Below are 22,265 nucleotides of genomic sequence, written 5' to 3' on the forward strand. Positions count from 1 at the left end.
ACAGCCATCATTTTGCCATTATTTTTTATTGAACCGTATCGAATCAGTTTGAAATATATCATATCGAACTGAAACTGCACTGTATCGAATTATGTTGTATCGTATCAGCAACTTTTTAATGATTCCCAGCCCTAGATTTGATTACATTTCAATAGGTAAGTAAAATTATCTACCAATGGAACAGGTTTTTTGTACTTGAAATAATGAAATACATCTGGTTTTACATAAGATAAGAAAAACAACAAATCTTTGCAGTCAAAATAAGAAGTAAAATCTTATGTTGCTTAAATCTAGAAAAAAAAACACACACAATTGTTGTCAAAAGTTGTTAATTTACTTCAATTTATCTTGCCAAATATTACTTTTTGCAATGTAGACAGCAGGGTTTTTTGCCTCAAGTGATATGTGTCAGTGTATCATTCTCACTGCGAAAGGGCTATTCTCATATTCCCATAAAATAGACACTGTACGTCTTGGATGGCTGTAGAACATTGTCCTCGCAGTTGAACGCTTTGTGCACGATCACATTTCTACCACAACAAGCACATTTTACACAAGTGGACGGGACCCGCTAACGGAGCTGTGAAAATATTTGCTGAGAATCGGAGAATAGAGAGAGAAAGAGAAAGAGAGAAAGATGGCGACATTTTGGTCTTGCTGATGCTGGGTTATGGCACAATGGTCCGCGGTTTGAAACGACTGGAGCAGAATTTGAAGTAGATGGATATATTTTTTTTCTTCTTTTCCATTTCACTGCCTTCCACATCTGCCGCTTTCATCATAATAACAAGCAATAACCCCTCTTTCAGCAATAACCCAGACTTTTACACCCATAATGTGGCCTCAATAAATAATGTCATGTTTTCCGAGGGGCTGTATTTTTCAGCTATTTAGTCGCAAGCATTTCGTCTTCTTCGCCTTGGCGGTAAATGGCATTGGAACACATTATGGAGTTATGAGATGTAGTGAAAATAACAGCCTTTGTGACTTCTGATTACACAGTGAAGACATCACTGAGGCGACAGGTCTGTTTGCATAAGAGGTTATAGAACGTGCACTATCTAACAACTACATATTATACAGCCTGTGACCTAAATAACATGGTAAATGCAATGAACTTTATTACAGTAGGTTTTTTATATATGCCACAGATATAGTTTTGTGTTACTGAAGGTGCTCTAGGAACTTTTTTGCTTGTAACCATGGAGATCATTCACTGTATGGCATTAAACGTATCATTCTCCATGGAGATAAGCAGGATGTGAGACCAGACAAAGTTGCAGGTCAGATCTATGGAGAGACAGCCCCACTAACAGTAGAAATGCATGTGTTTTCAGTGCATTTTTGAGTATCAAACCAGTAAAGTTACAAATTGCACATTTAAAGACAGTACTATTGATACTTGGGGTGTTCTACATCACTTACCATGGTGAAACATTAGCAAACACTGCCAAAAAAAGTTTTAAGATTTTCTGAAAATGCAAGAAAAAGAGCCTGTGATCAGTGGAAGCATTATTGATCCTGTCAACAAAAATGTGATTGTAGCAGAGCTTCAGACAGAGCAGTGCCTTCAGTTAGCATCTCACCCACAGGGAATGTTCATCAACATCAGCTGCAAAATATCAGTTGAATATCCTTTCAGTCGCACGAAAAGTACAACAAACGCCTGAATAATAGTTATTTTCTAAGTTGCATTTGTAGACTCGAGGAGCTGAGAAATTGCCGTCGCTGTACCTCACATCATAACCACATTTACGCTGCAGAATCCCACTTTAATGCACACAAAGCCTTCCTCTCCCAGCCTGTTGAAAGCTGCTGCAGTGTGAGCATGTGGGGTGCGTTTCATTAGTCTGTCACTGCGCATGATATTTAGAGCCGAGTCGCCCGGGCCAACGCTGGAAAACTCAATCAGCACTCTTGATTTCATAACCCCAAAGCAATGACAGGGCTTATTTTATCGCCACGGTGATTCATTCTAATAAACGCTAGCTGCCCCTTCGCACCACGCCTTGAAATACAACCTCACCCTCCCTACATCAGCGCTACCTCCAACCGCGAACCGCAACCCAGCTCCAGCCCCTCCTGTCCTCCTTGGGTCGACCTGAAGAAAAAGCCATGGCTAAATTAGAATTGTCAGGGCTGGAAGCTGTTTAATACAGTGGAAGACTCCATCCTAAGCGATAACATATCAATGGAGACAAGCAGGAGCGGGTAACCTGGCTCACGGCACATTGGTATGTGTGTCACTTTGAACTGAGTTCTGCACATTATCAATCTGGGAAGGCTCTTGCTGAAAGCGATCAGAAAACGCAAAATGTCATGACGACTATTTCAATCAGACTGGTTGAAGCGTTACAACAACAGAAGAAGATGAAAAATCTAACTTTTCTTACATCCAGTTGTGAGAAAAGCCATCAGACATCTTCCCTGTCCACAAATGTACAGTGTTTACCTTCTGCACATTTTTCACAAAATGGTCAATATTGAAGCTAAAATAGACTGAAGTACATCCTTTGTCCTTTTGGTTTACTTGTGCACTTTTCTTTTGGCTTCCGCACCTCAATGCTGCTCTGTGATTGGTGCACCAACCACTTGGCGGGCCCTATGGCAGCAGTGGGTGCATGCCAAGATGGATTCTTGTGAGTTTGTGAACTCACAAATATTGCGAGAATCCATCTTGCTGTGCAAGGTTAGGTGGTGGGTCCCTTACCAGAAAAGTTACAAAGTACATCTTTAAAAACTTTAAAATGGAATGTCATCTGGGACTAACAAAAAAGTAGAGCACACACTACAACATTTTTTGTAATATAACTTTTATACCTACTGGGTATTATAACTATTGACTGAAGTCATTAGATATAGTAATGGAGGCAAGAAGCAGTTGGCCTTATTCCTGAGTTTGGGCTTTACACTATATGTTGTATTGTTTTGAAATGGACAGACCCTTACTCTAGAGTAAGTTAGCTTTGGTCCCCTCTTCTTCATGAGCAGCATTTTGAGAACATTTGGCAGTTCAGTATTTTGTCTTATTTTATCGTCACGCTGATTCACTCTAATAAACGCTCACACCACAGTTTGAAATACAACCTCACTCCCCCCACATCACCACTACCTCCAACCGCCAACCACTATCCGCCATCCACCCCTGCTGTCCTCCTTGGGTCGACCCGAAGGAAAGCCATGCACGGGGCGGGTGGATAAATCAGAATTGTCAGGGCTGGAAGCTGTAGATAATCCATTGCTGCTGGTTCATGTTTAGTGCCCCCTCCCTCCCCCGCCCCCTCGAAGCTCGCACCCCTCCAGCACAAATCTGCACCGGTGCTCTCTTGCTATAGGTCCATTGATTGCGAGACGAGAGGGGCGATAAATAAGGGGAGGCACGGTGCGAGGGGTGAAGGAAAACAATTATCGGTGGAGGTGGAAAGCACATAAAGTGAAGAATGATAAACACTGTGAAATATGATGGACTGCTGGGTGATGTATGGAGGCCAGGGGACAAGCGGAGAGCCTGGCCTGGAGCTGATATCCTTGAGGGGAGATGAGCGCTCTCTCTTCCCTGCTCCAGAGCTGAGACATGGGGCAGTGTAGAGGAGGAGTGGATCATATGATCAGTTATAGGACACTGTGGAGGTAGTGGAAGTAGTGAAACAAAAGTTGATTCAGAGAAGAGTTGCTATGGTGACGCAACAATCGGACTGAGTGCTCATGGAAGACCACTTTGGGCACTATGTAGTATTGAAGAACACATAATTCAACGCATAAATGTATTTTGAGTGAATTAAATTACTTGGGTTCGCACTCCAGAGAATGAAGTGAAATTACGGTTGAAAGTAATTTATTCAATGCATAAAAATACCTCATAATCACTGCATTAACATGTGTTATCCAGCAGCCAATGGCTTCAGACCAGCAAGTGTGTGCTCCGGTTAATAGACATGTACAACAGGTATTAAGATAATGAAATATACACAAAATAAGACAGCTTTTTTTTAGTTTTCTGTCTCTGAAAATGCACAGGAGGTTCGTAAGTGCTGTCAGTCTATCTACGATCTAAATAATTATCTAGATTCACACCAATACTTTTTCATGCATATAACAAACATTGGGAAGAGAATCCACCATTACACAGGGAGGATAAACAGACTGCAAGAGTTTAACCTCCTCCATACACTTTGATGGTATATAAATTGACCACTGAAGCAGATAAACTGTGACCATGGCGATCCCTTTTATATTCAACTACTCTCTTCTTGTTCCCCGCTGTTGTTTAGTTCAGTATTCTTTATTTTCCAAACTATCTGCAGTGTGAGTACCTGATCTATCAAGTTCTCCTCTGGGGCTTGAACCTGTGACCTGCTGCTCCACAGGCAGATTCTTTACCATCACATCAGGGAGCAAACTTCTGACACTATTCACAGGGGGGAGGCATGGCTTTAGACTGACTACATGTATGGGTGATGTCTCCTGGTGCACTTTGAGCTTCACACACATGGTTTATAAAGGCGCCATATTACACTATTTTCTGATCTATGTTAGAATGTTGTTTCTACATCAAAAACCTACCTGGAGTTGTTTCATTCATACATGTTTATCACAAAAACTCTTCTCTCTAACTGAAAAGACGCTTTGTGATGTCATGTGGTTATACAGGAAGTGCTCCACTGTGTTTTTAAACTACTGCATACACCTTCACTAGAATTATTTGGATAATTTCAGCACCAGAATTGCCAATCCTTACTGAACAAAATGTAAAGTTTTGAAGCTGTTAACATGAAAACTTTACTTGACATCACAAGCGTTTTAAGCTTTGGAGACGTAGACAGACTAATAATAAAGAATTGCTCAAACAAACAGCAACTCCAGATTTGTTTTTGATGAGATAATGACATTGTAATATGGCTAAAAGCTCACAAGAGTCAGTTTTGTATAATATATGATCTTTAACTCGCAAATAAACTAACCTAACCTAATTTAATTTCCTGTTTTTATATTTCCACAGACGACAGATGACATTGTCTCTTCAGCGGAGTGTTCAAGCGACGACGAGGACCTGGAGGAGTGCGATTCTGGACATGCAGGTGGGATGGGTGTGCGCCCTGTGCTTGCTCTTTACTTGGTCTAGTTCTTCTTCTTTTCTTTGATTTGCTGCAGAGGAGTCTTTCCTCTTAGCATCAGGTCCCATGGGAGCTTCAAGTGTAACTTCAAAGACCCCACCTTTGTAGCCACAGTATTTTTAGGGTTATTTTAGGGGAGTAGTGAACGTAGAATACTGGAAAGTGAAGTTGAGATTTTGGAGATGGATGCATTGACATGTGGAGTAGATGCATTAGTGTAGTGTATGGAGAGGAGATAGGACGTAAACAGTTTTTGACCAGGTTTTGACCATTAATTTATGTTCAGTTTTACATTATACAATCCCCAAACAGCCTCTTAGACTGAAAAAATGAATCAGTTACTTTGATTTGGTCCCCCAACAAGAAGTTTGAGGTAGTCATATTACACCATATCGACAGTCAGTAGGAATTGTGTAACCCTTTGGCCCATAATTAATCACTGCAATAATAAATAAAGTAATGGCCTAAGTATCATTTTTATAGAACTGTAGTAAATGCATTGTTTATATAGATATATAGATAGATTTAGCATGTTTTTCTTAACGTTTGTAACTGGATAGACCTTCCCTCTAGACTCAGTTAACCCTCTTCTTCATATAGTCCCCAACTCTGAGAAATGCAAGTTACACTTAGCTATGGGGCCACTGGTCGCAGACATGAGCGAGCGTTGATACTAATTTTGGGCTCTCAGCATTCGGTGGAGAGCCAAACTACTCAATTAGTATCAAGCCTCATGTTGCCCGCACTGATGCTTCAAAATGTATCCGTTTTGTACCTGGTTGACCTCCTCTTGCTGTGTGCGTCCTTTTCTGACACTGGATACATTTTGAGATTCTTCCGAGAGCAAAGATGCTTTCAGCCAAGATACTGTGAAATGTAGCAGACTATAAACCTGCAACAGAGCCTTTCCCCCTCTCCTCCTCCTCCTCCTCTCTACTCTTCTTCTCTTGTTTGTACCTCTGTTTTTCCTTTCCGTCGGAGGCTTGCCCTACCTGAAACATTCTAATAGAGAACAGATATCCTAGAATTTCTGTGCACATCGTCTCTCTCCCCCCTCCCTCGCACACACACACACACTCAAATACACAAATATACACACAGACGCACAACAGATCGGTCACTTTGTGGTTGGATCAAAGTGAATGACACGATTCAGGGTCAGGGAGGAAGAAAGAGAGTATATTTGACATCGAAATGGAAGTGTGGTTTTGAGGAAACTTGGGTCGGCCTCACATTCGCTGCCAAATGTAACCCAGTCCCCTGAATCAAATACAACCAGCTAGCACAGAACTGTGGAATAAATACTGGAATGATTTTGATTAGTACATTCATCTCGTCTAAAGGTGCACTATGTAATTTCTTCATTGGGGATCCATCACCTGCTTGTTTCTATGGATATGCCATTGCTCTGCCTGGAATGTTCCACAGTATGACATTAATAACTGACAATAACAATAACAACAGAAATATTGTGATATTGTATTGTCAAAGTTCTTACAATAATATCTTGGACCATCACAATATATCGAATTACAAGTCTCTTTGCTTAAATGAAGAGTTATGGTGCAGCAACAGTTTTAAAAAAGACAGAGGGAACTACATAGACCATGATCCTTTGCTCCATTTCAGTGAAGACTACAAGAAGAAATAACAGTTCTAAGCACTTTTAAGTCTTAGTTCTTTGGATTAAGTCTTGTCAAGACATTTTAAGAGGAAAAAGCACCATATTAACAGTTTTGTTAGCCTCCACAAAATATCGCAATAAATACCGTACAGTGAGATGTATATCATGATAATATAAAATATAAGTTACATCTCTAATTGTGAGCCTCCCCACCATATCGTGAGCTTTCCCACGATATCGCAATAAATATCATATTGTGAGGTTCATACCGTGACGATATCGTATCATGAGACTTGGATATCGTTACACCCCTAGACATTAACCAGCTCTGCCTTACATTTATTCAGTTACAGGTGGTTTTATACCTCAAAAATACATTGAAAAACATTCTGCATTCTGACTGTGAGCAGGGTCACCTCTCCATAGATCTGACCAGTAACTTGGCCCAGTTTGGTCTCCATGAAGGCAGAAAGGTTTAATACTATAATACTGTGAAACATTCCAAGTGAAACATCTCAATGGAGAAAAGTATTTGATGGACCCATCACTAGAAAAGTTACACAATGCACCTTTAATCGTACTTCTTAGAATTAAAAGACAAGAGTTATTCGTATATTCTTGTTCCTGAATTCACAGTTCATCATCTGTATCAAGTTTGTTTAGACTTTGGAGCATTTTTAGGTTTAATTTTTAGGTTTGAGCAAAAACAGTTTCACCTTTGCATTGGGCTGTGTGAGAACCCTTTAAGTCTGAGATCAGAAGTAGTTTTCAATGGATGAACTTAAAAATATTCACATTACAATTTCAAATGGAAAATCATTTGATCTTCAAAGTCTGAACTAGAACATCCACTTACTAGTCTAGTGCTCCAGACTCTTGGCAATTCAGGGATCGATACAAGGATGCTTTAGTACAATTCCCAACAGTTCCTGAAGTACTGAAATCCCTGTGAAGTAACTTTGAGGTGAACAATTCGCAAAGCAATTGTTTACAGATGTTGCTATCACGAAAAAACATAATTTGCATTTAAAATCTGATAAATATGTAAAACCAATAAATTATAATTTCTACTGGAAGTATTAAAAAATGTATTTATTCCACATATCTGTTGATTTAGCAATATAGCACACATGATATCTTCTGTACACGGTATATCCAGTAGAAATGAGCTTACGATGTAAAAACCTGCTCCCTTAGGCCCAGTGTGAATCATTAACAACTGAGACTATTTGATTACCACACTGTCCTTCAGAGCACCATCACCCTACGCTAATTGATGAAGCATTAATCTGGCTAAATATGGCTGAGCTTAGCACCTAGCATATGTCCACTTTTCACAGCCCATAATCAAGCTCCCACAATGCCTTGCCCTTTCACTTCGGTTATCAGCGCTCACACAGCACCACGGATAATCAACCCCGTGTTTATAAGGGCTGAAGCTAGGGCTGAAAATTTAATATTCATCCTGCAATATTCCTCATTTATTTACTTTGAGGTCTTATCAAAACACAGGAGCAATTGTTCGTAGAATATTCTGACCATGTTTGGGTCTTTGATGTGAGCACAAAGTCATTTTCCCTGTGTTAGGTGCTTTATCTTTGAGCACAAATGGTTTTACTAATTTGAAAATGACTGGTGTTAAAGAGACATTTTCACAGCATGTTTTCCACTGTTCAAGGCTCAAACCCAAGTTTTCTCAAAGCAATAGAGCAGCAAAGAAGTTTTTACTCACAATAAGGGACCCTCCTCCCAAAAAGCCTGGAGTGCTATGGTATGGGTGATCCGGCACAGGTCTGTTTTCATGTCCCAAAAAAGTCAACGTTTCTACTTTGGTTCATTTAGTTAATATTGATCTTAATGCTGTTGTAATTTAGTTGTTAAACCTTCATAGTCAAAAATTTAAAATATGTATCTGTTAACAGGACTAATTTACATTTAAAGGTTCTGATGATGTCGTGATAACTGCTTTTCTTCTCAAAGCCATATCTTACATTAAACACACAAAACAGTGAAAACAAATGGCTATGTTGGTTGCCATTCTTTTTGCAAATATCCAACTATTGTAACTGGCAAATTTGGGTGAAGTGTCTTGCTCATGGATACAAAAACAGTATGGCACAAACAGCATGTTCAGACCTGCTGACCCCCTGGTTGGTGGGTCAGCAACTAACTAACTAACTAACTAACTAAATAATGTACGTGAGACTATTATTAAGACTATCTTAATTTAAACAGTAATTATAATCTATATAATTAACTATATACATGAAAAATGTAACAGCTATAACAATACTATAATTTTATTTATTCATATGTATTTTTAATCAAAGAAATCTGCTCCTTAAAGCAGGGAGGGGTCATTAAACTAAGGCCCGCGGGCCGACTCTGGCCCGCCACGCCCTTTTGACTGGTCCCCAGCCCTTCTGCCCCCCAACACTTGAACTTGCCTTATGAGGCAATCCTCATGAAGTTGTCATGGCCTATATATATATATATATATATATATATATATATATATATATATATATATATATATATATATATATATATATATTTATTTATATTTTTATTTTTTTTTTTATTATATTATTATTTTTTTAAATCAATTACTTTTTGGCAAATAATAACATGTCGGCATGTTGTATTTTGTTGATTTTTTTCAATAAAATTATGATATTTATATGAAGTTTTATATTTAAATAATTATATGACGTATTTACATTTGCCACCAAATTTGCTGCCACATTTTTGTCCCCTGTCAAGCTCGAGGTCAAACAGTGACAGTCAATGCACACAGAAAGTACTGTGATGCAGTTAAGAACAGCAAAATGGCGAGTGTTAAAGTACAAAAACTTGACAGAATGCGCTGAGTTTTCAAAAAACACTGGACGACCAATTATTTTTTGTTCAGCGCAAGGACCGTGCAGTTTGTTTGATATGTAAAGAAAGTGTGGCAATTTTCAAAGAATATAATCTGCTTCAACACGGTCATGCAGTTCTGTTACAGTCTACCAAACCCCAGCCCCCATCACAGTCAGGAGCGATAATGTGGCCCCCAGAGAAAAAAGTTTGGTGACCCCTGAACTCTGCTATGTAAGACAGTATAGCATGTCAATGAACAAAATGTTAATAATTACCATACAATCATAGTAGATTCATTTAATTTTGTTCTTCTGAAGCCTAAAACATATAAAAATGTTCGTAATTGACAAGGTTATGAATTTAAACTTTGGGCCACTATCCAAACAGACCTGTACCATAGCACTCACTGTAAAAGCTGCTAACATGTCCGCGTACTGTACACACACACTCACTGTACATCCTCCATGTTGACACAGAAATTCATCTCCTCATTATTTGCCCTGCTTTCTGTCGGTTGAGGATTGCATGCCATGATTTTTGTGTTGCTTTTTCTTCCTCTGTGAATGCACATTGAACATCTCTCTTGTGTGGTGGTCCGGATCTGATACTCGGGTCGGATTTTCTACCTTGTTTTCATATTTGGGTGGGCTTGAGTGCTTGACGTGGGGCGGGAGGGGTGTGTTTTTTGTTGTTTTTGTTTTTTTATTTCATCATCACCATGTCTCCATCATCGTCGTCACCATCTTCCAAGCAAGGATAGAGCTGCTCCTCCCGTTTTTGCCTCATCTTGTGCCGCATGAACTTTTGGTGGTTGGAAAAATTTTTCAAAATCCCCCCCTCGCTCCCTCATCACGATCATGAAGTTTGTGTTTAATGGCTTCTAAAAGTGACCCCGCCCCCTACCATCACACCACGCCCCCTTTTCCATTCGACCATATAGGGAAATTGAACGGCAACAAAATCTTTTCTTGCCATCACCCCTTATTTTGGCCTCAAGAAAGTTGTGTGTGAAAGAATGACCCCTCTTGTACCTCTCCCTGAGTGACCCCGCCTCCTTTCACATGCCCCGCCCCCTTTTCCACTCCTCCATCCCATCCCAGCACCCTCCTTCGTTCCTCCTTTCCTTCCTACCTCCCTACCTTTACCGCCTCTTTTGCATCTACATGTTTGTTTGAATTGCGGATGGCATAAAAAAGACTTTTATTGCCACACAGTATATCTGTTTTTCTATTCTATCTGTTGCTCCAAGTAGAAGGTATTTGTGGCATGCAATGTAACTGGACTGTACCTTTAACATATAGCATATAGCCCCGCCCCTCCTTCCCAACCCACTTACCCCTGTTGCTTTAGCATGCACTCGATTGGCAGCCATTTTGTGTGCTACTCCACCCATAACCCCAGCTGGCTTCTAATACATGTCAGTGTGTTGCTAGGGGCGACGTGGGGGGTCCCCGGCCCACCGCCGTTCCCCTTGACGTTGAATGTGTCTCGTGTTTTGGTGCTGGTGCTTGCTTGTCTCCTGTCAGTGGCCAACAAAGCAGCAATGTCTGTTGGCTGTGTGTTGGTTGTCTTCTTCTGTGTTTGTCTGTGTCTTAAATACAAGTGTTAAACCTCAACACAATGCCCCCTGGAGTTCCACAAGAGGCAAACACTGTGCAGCGGTGTGACGGATACTACCTCAAAAAATACTGTGAAAATGCATTCCCTCTCAAGCGTACATATCGTAAATTTCCACTTTTCTTCGAGCTTGCAATATCAGGTTTATTCACATTAAGAATCTTACATACAGTTGACATTTAACTATACTACTAACTATATATATTTAACCTTAAAAGATTGACTCACATGACTAAACATGCTTAAAGGTGCACTGTGTAACTTCATCACTCCATAGTGATGTTATTGCTTTGCCTGGGATGTTCTACAGTATGGCATTATTCAGTTCAATTCAATTCAATCTTTATTAAGAACACATGATATCGGGTTCATTGTATTAAAAAGACAATGGTAAGAATAAAAAGATAAATACAGTGCATTAAACAAATATGTCCTGTATTTATTGAATTACAGGTGTTTTATTTCTCAAAACTATGGCAAAACTGGTGATGTGGCCCGCTTGTCTCCATGGAGATAGTTAAATTAAATGCCGTACTATAGAACATTTCAGGAAAAAACAACAGATGTAAGTAGGTGGTGGACCCCCTACAAGAAAAGTTACACAGCGCACCTTTAACTAAAGACGATATGGCGATTGTTACGAACAAATTAAATGCCGTTCCTCACATGTTTCCAACTCATGTTATTTACCAAATACTGTATTACATTCAATGAGCATCTAATGTACTGAAGTAAAAGTATTCAAGTGCCAAGAAATGTACTTATAGAGTAAAATAGAACATATTTTTAAAACTATTAATGTGCCAAACGTAATGGTCATTTGAAATTTGAGGCAACTCAGTACAGTTTTCATATTTCATCCCAAAAAATATTTGCCCCCCTCCCAAAAAAATGAACCCTTCAGCCAGTTCAGCAGTTAAACCTTGAGGGAAATTTCTACTTTCTACTTTGAAGTGCAATAAAAAAAAGTTTAGTAGTAGTTCCTAACTTTTGTGGTTGTTTCACGCTCTGAGAACCCCTTATGTCATATATCATATCATATATACGGTGCATCTGTAGTATATCACCAATTATAATTATTACATTTTCTTGTTTTGAAGATTTTCATACCCAAAATTACTCAATATTCAATTTCCCTTCATCTTAAATCATTCAAAGTACCTCCAAGATTATGATGACTATGTTCTGTAAATTTTGTAAAAGAGGAAAAAGAGTTGCCCAAATCAAAATAAAATACGTAATCATAAAATAATCCACTGTAAACATATTCATATATTACTTCTACTTGTGTACTTTGTTACTGCCCCCCTCATCTGCCCCTCTCCCTGGCCCAGAAAACACATCCTCTCAATGATAAATACAAGAACACTATGCCAATTTATGATTTCATTTCACAGAGATTAACGGTTTTGGAGCTTGTCATTACCGTGTAATCAGAGCAATTCTATGATTAATATGTAATTATACTCTCATAATTGATGCAAATGATTTCCATAAATCTGAATATTCTACTACAGAACACATCAAACTTTCCCCTTCGGATTTAAAGCAAAGACAAATCGCCACTCAAATGTGCGCAGTTGTCGTGGGGAGCATTTTGACCTGGCGGAGGTGGAACAAATACAGTTAATAACATCTTTAGTTTAATCGTTTTGTGTTTGGAAAATTGATGTCCTCTGTCTTTTGGCTCTGCTCTGCGTGGGAGGCAACTTGAATGCGTTAAGAATCATCATTTTAACCTTAAAAAATGTGACGCACTTCTAACTGATGATTTTACAATGACTAATCGTGCTTAAAGGTGCGCTGTGTAACTTTTCTGGTGGAGTGTGTGCCATTTGCTTGTCTCCATGGTGATGTTATTGCTTTGCCTGGGATGTTCTACAGTATGCCATTAAAGAAATATATCTTGTATTTACTCACTTACAGGCATTTTTATTTCTTAAACTTGCTTGTCTCTAATGTCATACTGTAAAACATTTCAGGTATAAACAACATGGAGTTAAGCATTTATTTCTAATTACATCTTTAGTTTAGCAGTTTTGTGTTTGGAAAATTGATGTCCTCTGTATTTTGGCTCTGCTCTGTGTGGGAGCCATCTTGAACAACAGTCATTTTAGCGTCACATCAATACAAATCATTGAAGTTATTCTGAGCAGCAGCGGGGCTCCTCATCATCTGGCCAGCACCAAAAAGCCAACTGACGGCTCATTTTTAAATAAACTCCACCACATTTGCATCTTAAAAACATTGGCCGTCGAGGAAAAGAGGCTGTAAAAGTACCACATTGGCGTCTCTAGTGCCAATCTTTTCAGTCTTCTTGAAATAATGAGTTAAATTTTATGCTGCTGTTGGTTTGTTTTGGGGGTTTTGACGCGTGCACAACTTTTGATAACATCTGTATATAAATTTTAATAGGATTATGCAAAACGAATATTTCATTTCCGCACTCAGAGGGAAAAGTTGGAGATAAGAAAGTAGCTAGTCAACAAAGTGAAGCATTACAGAGATTTCCCAAATGTAGCTATTATTAGGAAAGACTTAATTTGGCAGGTGCATTCAAGCTCCCAAAAACTATGAGATCTTCAACTAGTCTGTGTGTTAGAAAGTACATTGCTAAAGGTAATTAATGGTGTCGTTTTTGGCACTAATTCAGTTCTGGTCCTTCTCTCTGCTATTTTAATATTAAAGAAATAGTTTAAAAAGATCATTAAAAAGACAATAGATACAATAGGTAAGAGACAAAAAGGTATCACTGCTCAACTGGTCTGAACTTCTACATTTTCCTCAAAAGATAAACATTAAAGGTGTGCTATGTAACTTTCCTGATAGTGTGCACTACCTTGTCTCCATGGAGATGCTACTGCTTTGCCTAGAATGTTCCACAGTATGGCATTAAACTTATTTATTTTGCATTTCTTCAATTATAGGTATGTCTTAAAAACATGCATTTTTACTGTGAGTGGGCTCACCTCTGCACTGGTATGGCATCAGAAATTGGCGTGGTGGCATCACCTGATTATCTCCATGGAAACATGTACATTGCCATACAGTGGAGCATTCTCAGCGATGATGTCTCCATTAAGTCTAGTGGGTAGTGAGACATTCATCAGAAAAACTGCATGGTGCAATTTTAATATCTCCTTAAGAGAATTACCATAAGTCTTTGCACATAGCAGTTTTAAGATACATCGATAGGGAGATAGAGGGACAGCTAGAACAATAGATAAATAGAGAGATAAAGACTTTATTGATCCTGTAGGAAATTCAATTTTCAGTAACAACAATGAAACAAACAAACTAATAATAACAAGCATCGCATCTGTTGGAAAAGAACAAAGAAAAATTAAGTGAGAGAAGCATTTAATTTCAGTTTTGTCAGTTTGTTCTAGTCACTTTTTTTTTATAACTTTAGCTTCCAGAATCACGCTGTGTTCACTACTGCCCCTAGTGGTCAGCTCATGTACTGCTCCATTGGTAAAATTCCACATGTTCTGAAGAAAAGGACTAGTGCTCAACAAAGCGTTCGAGATGGATGTAGACGAAGCCATATATTCTGTGTTGGCAACGATTCCTAAGATCTGGGATTTAAAGCCAGAACAAAGAGAATGTTTGGTGAATTTTATCAAGGGGAAAGACGTTATTGCCCTTCTTCCTGTGGGATTTGGCGCATTACAGATGTCACGACCAAATAGCAGTGATTGGTTAAATAAAAATGTACCCACCTACCGTCGACCAAATGAATCCTAATACTGCGAGATCAAACAGTTTCCACGAAGTGAAATCGACTGATGAATCAGGCTAGAAAAGGACCATATTACCAACAGAAGCCTCTATGCGTATCTGTACGTGTCTGGAGCTTAAAGTATAAATGAGCCTTTCCAATTCTCACTGACCATGGTATAACAGATCGTATACAGTCTCTGCCCCATCATTGGTTGATTAAGTGGGCACTAAATCCATGCACATGTGTAACCCCTCAAACTGCCAGCGTACATTCCCGCTTCTGGAAGCCACAAATCTCCAGCGGACAATGAAACAGACTGGCTTTTGTCATGTGAGTTCTCCATTATGAAGAGCACGCCAGACAACTGTATTTGGTTCGGCGTGAGCTATGATAGGCACGGATCAGCGGGTCTCCTCTTCTTCTCTGGTTTCCGTCAAGCCCCATCAGTTGCCGTGACACCCAGCGCAGCCCTCAGATCACTTTAAAGGTTATCCGGCTGACACACCTAATAGCTGCGCACCAAATGGAGCATCTGACAGGGCCCCGAGTCGCCGCGCCTGGTACAAGATGCCAGTTTAATATGCCACGGTGCTCCCCTACTGTGCCCCGCGGTGATGGATCAGGATCTACAGTAGCAGGGCACGCACTTTGGTTTTCTATTAACAAAAACGTATTTATCGATATTTTTTTGATTACCGTAACAACAATAACACGAAAATGTCATTGCTACCCATGTGGAATTTGCTTGAACGTAAGAGTTAAAGATTTTTGTTGTAGTTAAAGGCACCCAGATTTAATTTTCCTATAAAAAAAAAACGTGAAAAACAGAACTAGGTTTGCAGTGGTCCAAAGTTATTCCTCACTTACCTTTATCCAAATTATTCACCGCGATGAGTTTCTAAGTGCTTTTCATAACTTCCAGAGACCAGAGCTAACAACAGCTAGCATGCTAATATGTACTTCCTGATTATCGGACTGCAAAATGCTTTAAACGTATATATGGACAAAATTAGACACAAAAAAACACCTGAAAATGAATAAATGAAAGATAAAGTTTACAACATTTTCATGAAACAAGCAGGTGACATTCTCTCCACTAGAAAAGTTACCAAGCACGACTTTAATTTGTTGCTGAAAAGAAGCACAAAAAGGCAGACAAATCACATAATACACATAATTACTTTTCTCTTGAGCTCTTAAAATTTTGGCGACGATTTTTGGTTGATTCCTGAAATTGGTTGCGCAGTTACACTTCCAATTCGGCAAATCCCCCAAACAATTTTCCCCATTCTCTCGTAGATATTATATTGCCCTGCTCTGGGTTTCTCCTTTCTCCCCGGGCAGCAGTGAATCTCGCGCTCACTCGGGCCATAAATGAAACATTATCCAACTTTTTGAGCAATGAAAACGAATGACTGTCCATCGGTGAGAAACCCAACTTCTCTTAGCTCCAGTTAGCCTGCTAGCATGTGTGCAGCAGAGATAAGATGATTTAATGGGAGGCTAAAGTACGAGGCTCTTAAAGGCGCGAGAAGCTAACCCATGCATAGAACGTAATCCTTAGCGCCTCCATGCTAGCAATCAGCCGCTACCTGTCGCTGTTGGTAGTGAATTAATCTGCCATAGCAAGCAAGGTCTCTGGGCACAATGCACGCCACAACAATGGGATTTTAAGGTCGGCAAGCCGGCGAATCCACCACAAATTGCCATGTTGCAATCCCATTGACTCCACGTTTGATGCTGGTGCAGGGTTTATATATATATTTTTTTTACTCTTAAGGAGTGAAATCCACCAAACCCCGGTTCAGAAACCTCAGCAAACAGTAGAGGGACACATGGATCAGTGAAGAAAAAGTGCTGCTTCAAGGTTTCCGCTCGTGTGTAGACTCCAGGCTGCTGAGCTGGCCAGTCAATCCACACATTTAAGTTCAGTTATATTTACTTAAAGGTGCATTGTGGAGCTTTTTTGGTTGCGAGTCCATTACTTGGTTGTTTCTTTGGGTATGTCTTTGCTCTGTCTGGGATGTTATACCTACATATATGATATTAAACAGCTCTGCCTTACATTTATTTAGTTACTGCACTAGAATAAAAACAAATCTAGGTAAGTTAAAATGACTTAAATTAATAACATTTGACTTTATTTGAATAGATTCAAATTGACAAGTAAAATGATCTATTAATGGAATAAGTGTCTTTTTCTTAATTTAAGTAACATTTTGTTTCCTATTTTAAGTGTATTTTCAGATTTTAGTACAAAAAGTCTTATTCCACTGGTACATAATTTTTAGCCTGATTCATCAGCCGGTTTCACTTCGTAGAAACCGTCTGACCTCGCAGTGTTAGATTTTGTTCGCTCGACAGTAGGCGGGTACTTTTATCATTTAACCAATTGCTGCTATTTGGTCGTGACATATATAATGTACCGCTAATGGGGTGAACTGGTATTAAGCTCTTCCCAAATCCCGTAGGAAGAAGGACAATAACGTCATTCTGTTTGTTCCAGCTTTAAATTCTCGACCTCAGGAATCGTTGCCAACACAGAATGTACGGTTCTTCGCTGATTGGCTGGTGCCCGAACTCACACTTCCGGGGTTCTTGCAAACCGTCTAGTGTATTCCGATTCCTGACCTAGTCGCTAGAGAGAAATGAAATTGATCAGAGACACTAGGTGACGCCAGCCTGGCTAGATAATTTTACTTGTCAAGTGAAATTTATCATGATAAAACTTTCTTAATTCAAGTCATCTTAACTTGACTAGATTTAACTTTTTGCATTGAGGTTTTACTGCTCAAAAATACTTATAGATATAAATATATAAATAAAACAGACATTCTGACTGTGAGCGGGGTCGCCTCTCCACAGATCTGGCCTGTAACTTGGTCTGGTTTGGTGTCCATGATGATAGAAAGGTTTAATGTCATACTGTGAAGGATTCCAGACAAAGCAATAACATCTCCATGGAGAAAAGCATTTGATGGACCCTCCACCAGAAAAGTTCCATGGCGTGATGTTTAATACATCTATCTAGCATTTGTTTGTTTCTACTGCTCTAAAATACAATAATTCTCTTTGTGTACAGGGTTGCCTCTCCATAGATCTGACCTGTAATGTAGTCTATAGTTGTCTCAGTTGAAATAGATCGGTTTAATCTCTACAGTGGAAGATTCCAGACAAGACTCTAGACAAAGACACCAGAAAACTTACACAATGCTTTAAAGCAGTGTAAACTTTGTGTTGTGTCAGAGATAGAATAGAGTTTGTTTCGTGGTGTTGTTCTGCTGGTGTTTGTCCACTCCGCCGCTCCTCGCAATCGTTCTTTTTTTTTTTTTTTTTTGTCACCCACACTCAGGGTAATAAAAGAAAGCAACATTCACGAATAATGTATTAATCTGTAGTTGTAGCTTTGAAAAAATCAGAAAAACAGAAGTGTCTGTATTCAACTGAAGAATTATTTACCAGGGAGGCTGAGGCTTACAACGAAATCCCCGTGCATCTTTAGGAGTCCACAAAACAAACTCAATCTGGCTAAATAAACGTATTAGGTAGTGCATTGTTTGCCTGGGTTTGAAAACATGTGAGATGGCCGAAGCTTTGACTGGGGCTTACGCGGGATTAAAATGTTGACCAAAACCTCAAGGTTCCCCCGCGCGGACATCACCAAAAGACCCCTCCCGTCTTCTTCTCCTGCCCTTCTAAGTGCTCTGTTGATTTAGCACAAAGCTAACAGTCACCGAAAGCTGCTAGCGGCGAATAGGGGGACTGGGATGCAAACAAGGCCAAGACAACAAGTACAGCGTTCAATAAATAAAACCTCTTTGAAATCACTTCCCCTGGACTGAACTTGAATTTTTACTTTTCTTGAAGGAATATCGAAATAAGGAGCCCAAAAGTGCACGATGTAACTTTTTTTTTTTTTTGCCTGGAATGTTCCACAGTATGACATTAAACAGCTCTAGCAGCAGGCATTCTGATGATGAGCGGGGCTGCCTCTCCACAGATCTGACCTGTAACTTGGTATGGTTTGGTCTCCATGAAGATAGAAAGGTTTAATGGCATACTGTGAAACATTCCAGATGAAGCAATAAAATCTCTATGGAGAAAAACATTTGCCGGACCCTCCACCAGAAAAGTTACACAATGCACCTTTAAGAAAGTTATGGTATTCAGTTGTGGGGCTGTTTATGCAGCATTTAAAACTTTTAACGCAAACCTGGAGACCATGAAAATGACTCACAAGAATTAGTTGGAGAAATTACAACAATTCCTTGATTTTATTTGGTAAAAATCAACATTGATCGTAGTAAAAAATATGTCTGTGTTTGAAAAAGACCATGCAAATTTTATAACGTCTTATATAATACTCAATAATTCTCAATTTACAGTAGTCGGTGGGTCAATTTTGAAAGAAATTAACCACCATGAACCCTTCTGTTTACAAAAAGCTACACTCCTAATCAGTATCAGACAATATTTACATGAAGAAAACAGGGTCAAGAGCACAAGGGCAGCCTCTAATGAAATCACTTCACTGGACTGAGGCTGGCTTCATTTATGAGCTCGACTTTGTGGCTGAAATATTCTGTGTCCTGCAGCAACAACAGCAGGCAGATGTCAACAGTGAAGAGTCCCAGGCCAGAGTGACAGAGCTGACATATAATGGAAGAGGAGTTTAAGAAAGTTGTGGTGCTGTTTTGGCAGAAATAAAATCTTAAATGCAAACCTGAAGACAATGAAAACAGCTGACATACAGTAGATAGAAATATGTACTAGACAACACTGAAATTAAAAAGTACTAGTAAAAATATCTAAAAGTCTAGATATTTGCTTGATTTTATTTAGTAAAAATTCAAATTAATGCCATTGTTCATTATAAAAATAAATATTGTAATGGTGCGTTTGAATTCCAGAGTTGATGTAGCATGTTTTAAAGTATGTTCATTCAGAACCTGTTCCACCTCGTGATGTCATGTGGTGATACAGGAAGGCTAATAACAAACGTGTGAATGAAACAAACACAACTCCAGGTTTGTTTTTTGAGGAGGTAACAGCATTATAACATGACTTAAATCAGACATGTCAAACTCAGGCCCGGGGACCAAATTTGTCCCACGATATAATTATATTTGGCCCTTGAGATCATATCAAATATATATTAGAGCTGCCCGCCGGCTACAGATTGGCTACAGAGACATTATTTATTTAAAATGTTGTTATTATTTGATATTATGCTTGGTCTGGATTCAGTGTTTAAGCAAAACTATTATTAAACATTTATTTGAATAAGAAAAGGTTTAACATTACATATCTCAAAAGAAGAGAAAACATGCAATTTTTCAGTAAATATTTAGTTTGGCCTATGATGTCCCAGTTTTTAATTTTGACTGTGAATTTGAGTTTGACACTCCTGACTTAAAGCTCACAAGAGTCAATTTTACATAATATAGAACCTTTAAATTTGAACATTCCTTGAAACAATAAGCAAACTGTAATATGTAGCTCAGTGATAACAAATAGAAAGCGAAAAATTCCATAAACACATCTACAAAAAAATCAAAAAATGGCACTCTTTATCAATTCAAGATGTACAAGGTGATGCTTCCAAACGTACAGTCAGAAACCTCACATTTAACACGCCAAAACTGATAACACACTGTCGCCACGTGAACGACATTTCCCATATCCTTTATATAATATCCTCGCGACACTCGGCGCCGCTTAATAAATCAGGTTTGGTTCGGCACCCTGCACAGATCCCCCCGTCTCTGATACGTGAAGACAAATGTCCCTTTCACATCCGCTTAACTTCAATGCCCAAATGAATGCTTCTTTGTGGAACTCCTCCCTCTCTCCATCCCTCTTTCTCTCCCTCTGTCAAGCGAAGGCTGTTGGTTTTCAAAAAATTAAATAAAACTCGCCCATTAATTACCATAGCGTTCCACCCCTTGATTAATTAGCGACCGCTGCTTGCTTAAATGCCTTATAATGTGGCTTATTTATCACCTCGCGCTCCCTGTTAGCCACTGATAAATGGTGTCTTTTTATACGGATGTACCCCACAGCCATTGGTTGCAGCTTCCTTTTTATTCACCTTTGACCTTTCTAAGCCCCGCCCTCTTTCCCTTTCCCTTTATCACCTTACCCATTGCTTGCTCTGTAACTCTATTTGTTTATTACTCTCCCTAAATGCAACTTACTTAACGCATGCATTAACCCTTAACTTGTGATAGCGAAACTAAAATCCAATTAGAAAAACACCATGTCCAGTATTTTTGATTTCCTAACTTTTTTTTCTTGACGTACATCCAGATTGCACGCCCTGTCATGTGTTTTATACTAACAAGAGAAAACTGTTACTAATAATAATTTCAATTTATTATTAGTTAACTGAAGGTGGCGACACTTTGCGTACAAACTGTCCCCCGACCTGTCCCTCAGTGTGTGCTCTCTGGTTGTCCATCTTTGAAACTGTGGAAAATTCAAATGCCTTTCTTTCTTGCTTGCCAATCTTATTTCTTTTTCTTGTCTATTTTTTGTACATATATGTCCCAACGCATATATGTTTCTCTGTTTTATACTTTCTGAAAATGTTCCAATTTTTAAGAATCTGTATAGAAATGTTTAACGAATTTTTGTCCCTTATTAGAATCACGCTTCCTTTTTTCTCAATGAAATTTGTGCATTTACGAAAATTTCACCACATCGGGCCGTTTTCAGTTCTGCAACTCTAAATCGAAATCTGGGGAATTTCACTGAGAAAAAAGCGAAGCCACCTCCAAAAGTACTTAAACCCTATTGTTGCGATCTTGTTTCTATGCTAATCTTGAAATCTTCTTAGCAGCTACTTGCAAATTTGAATTACCTGACTTAATTCTTATTATATTTGTGCATGTCAAAGAAGTTGCAGTTTAGGGTTTGTAACACTGTGACTGTTCAGAGTGCTGTTTCTTCTGTAGATGGGCATGTTTATGCTCATTGTTTGTATTCCCATCCCTTCCTTACAGCCAAAAGCTCTAATGCCGTCCGATCTCTCCGTTCCGCCTTTACATGGACATGGCAGCTGATGTACACTTTCACCCCCATTTATATCATTACCTTCCTAGTATGTTCATAGGCCCCACCCCCTTTCAATCACCCACTCTACCTTACCTTCTCCCCAACTCCCTTTACTTTACTAGAAAAACTGTACAGCCATTTTGGAAGTAAAAAAAAACAAAAAAAACAGAAGAAGTCATCAAGATACTTAACGGAGAGACTTGTGTATCGAAGTATAGCTATAACATTTTTATAAAGAAAAGATATACCCCCAACAGAATGGTCAAGA

General features: G+C 39.0%; 1 protein-coding gene across 1 annotated transcript in view; it reads left to right on the plus strand.

Annotated features, from left to right (window-relative positions):
• Positions 1-22,265, plus strand: part of LOC110162778 (neurexin-3b) — a 487,474-nt gene that overhangs the window by 460,353 nt on the left and 4,856 nt on the right. The window contains exon 16 of the mRNA XM_055149454.1: positions 5,000-5,069. Within this exon, the coding sequence (XP_055005429.1) occupies positions 5,000-5,069 (70 nt within the window). The remainder of the gene's footprint in view (positions 1-4,999; positions 5,070-22,265) is intronic.

The sequence above is a fragment of the Boleophthalmus pectinirostris genome, unplaced genomic scaffold (genome assembly GCF_026225935.1).
Source record: "Boleophthalmus pectinirostris isolate CB_2022bp ecotype Guang Dong unplaced genomic scaffold, ASM2622593v1 HiC_scaffold_13, whole genome shotgun sequence".
Lineage (NCBI taxonomy): Eukaryota > Metazoa > Chordata > Actinopteri > Gobiiformes > Gobiidae > Boleophthalmus > Boleophthalmus pectinirostris.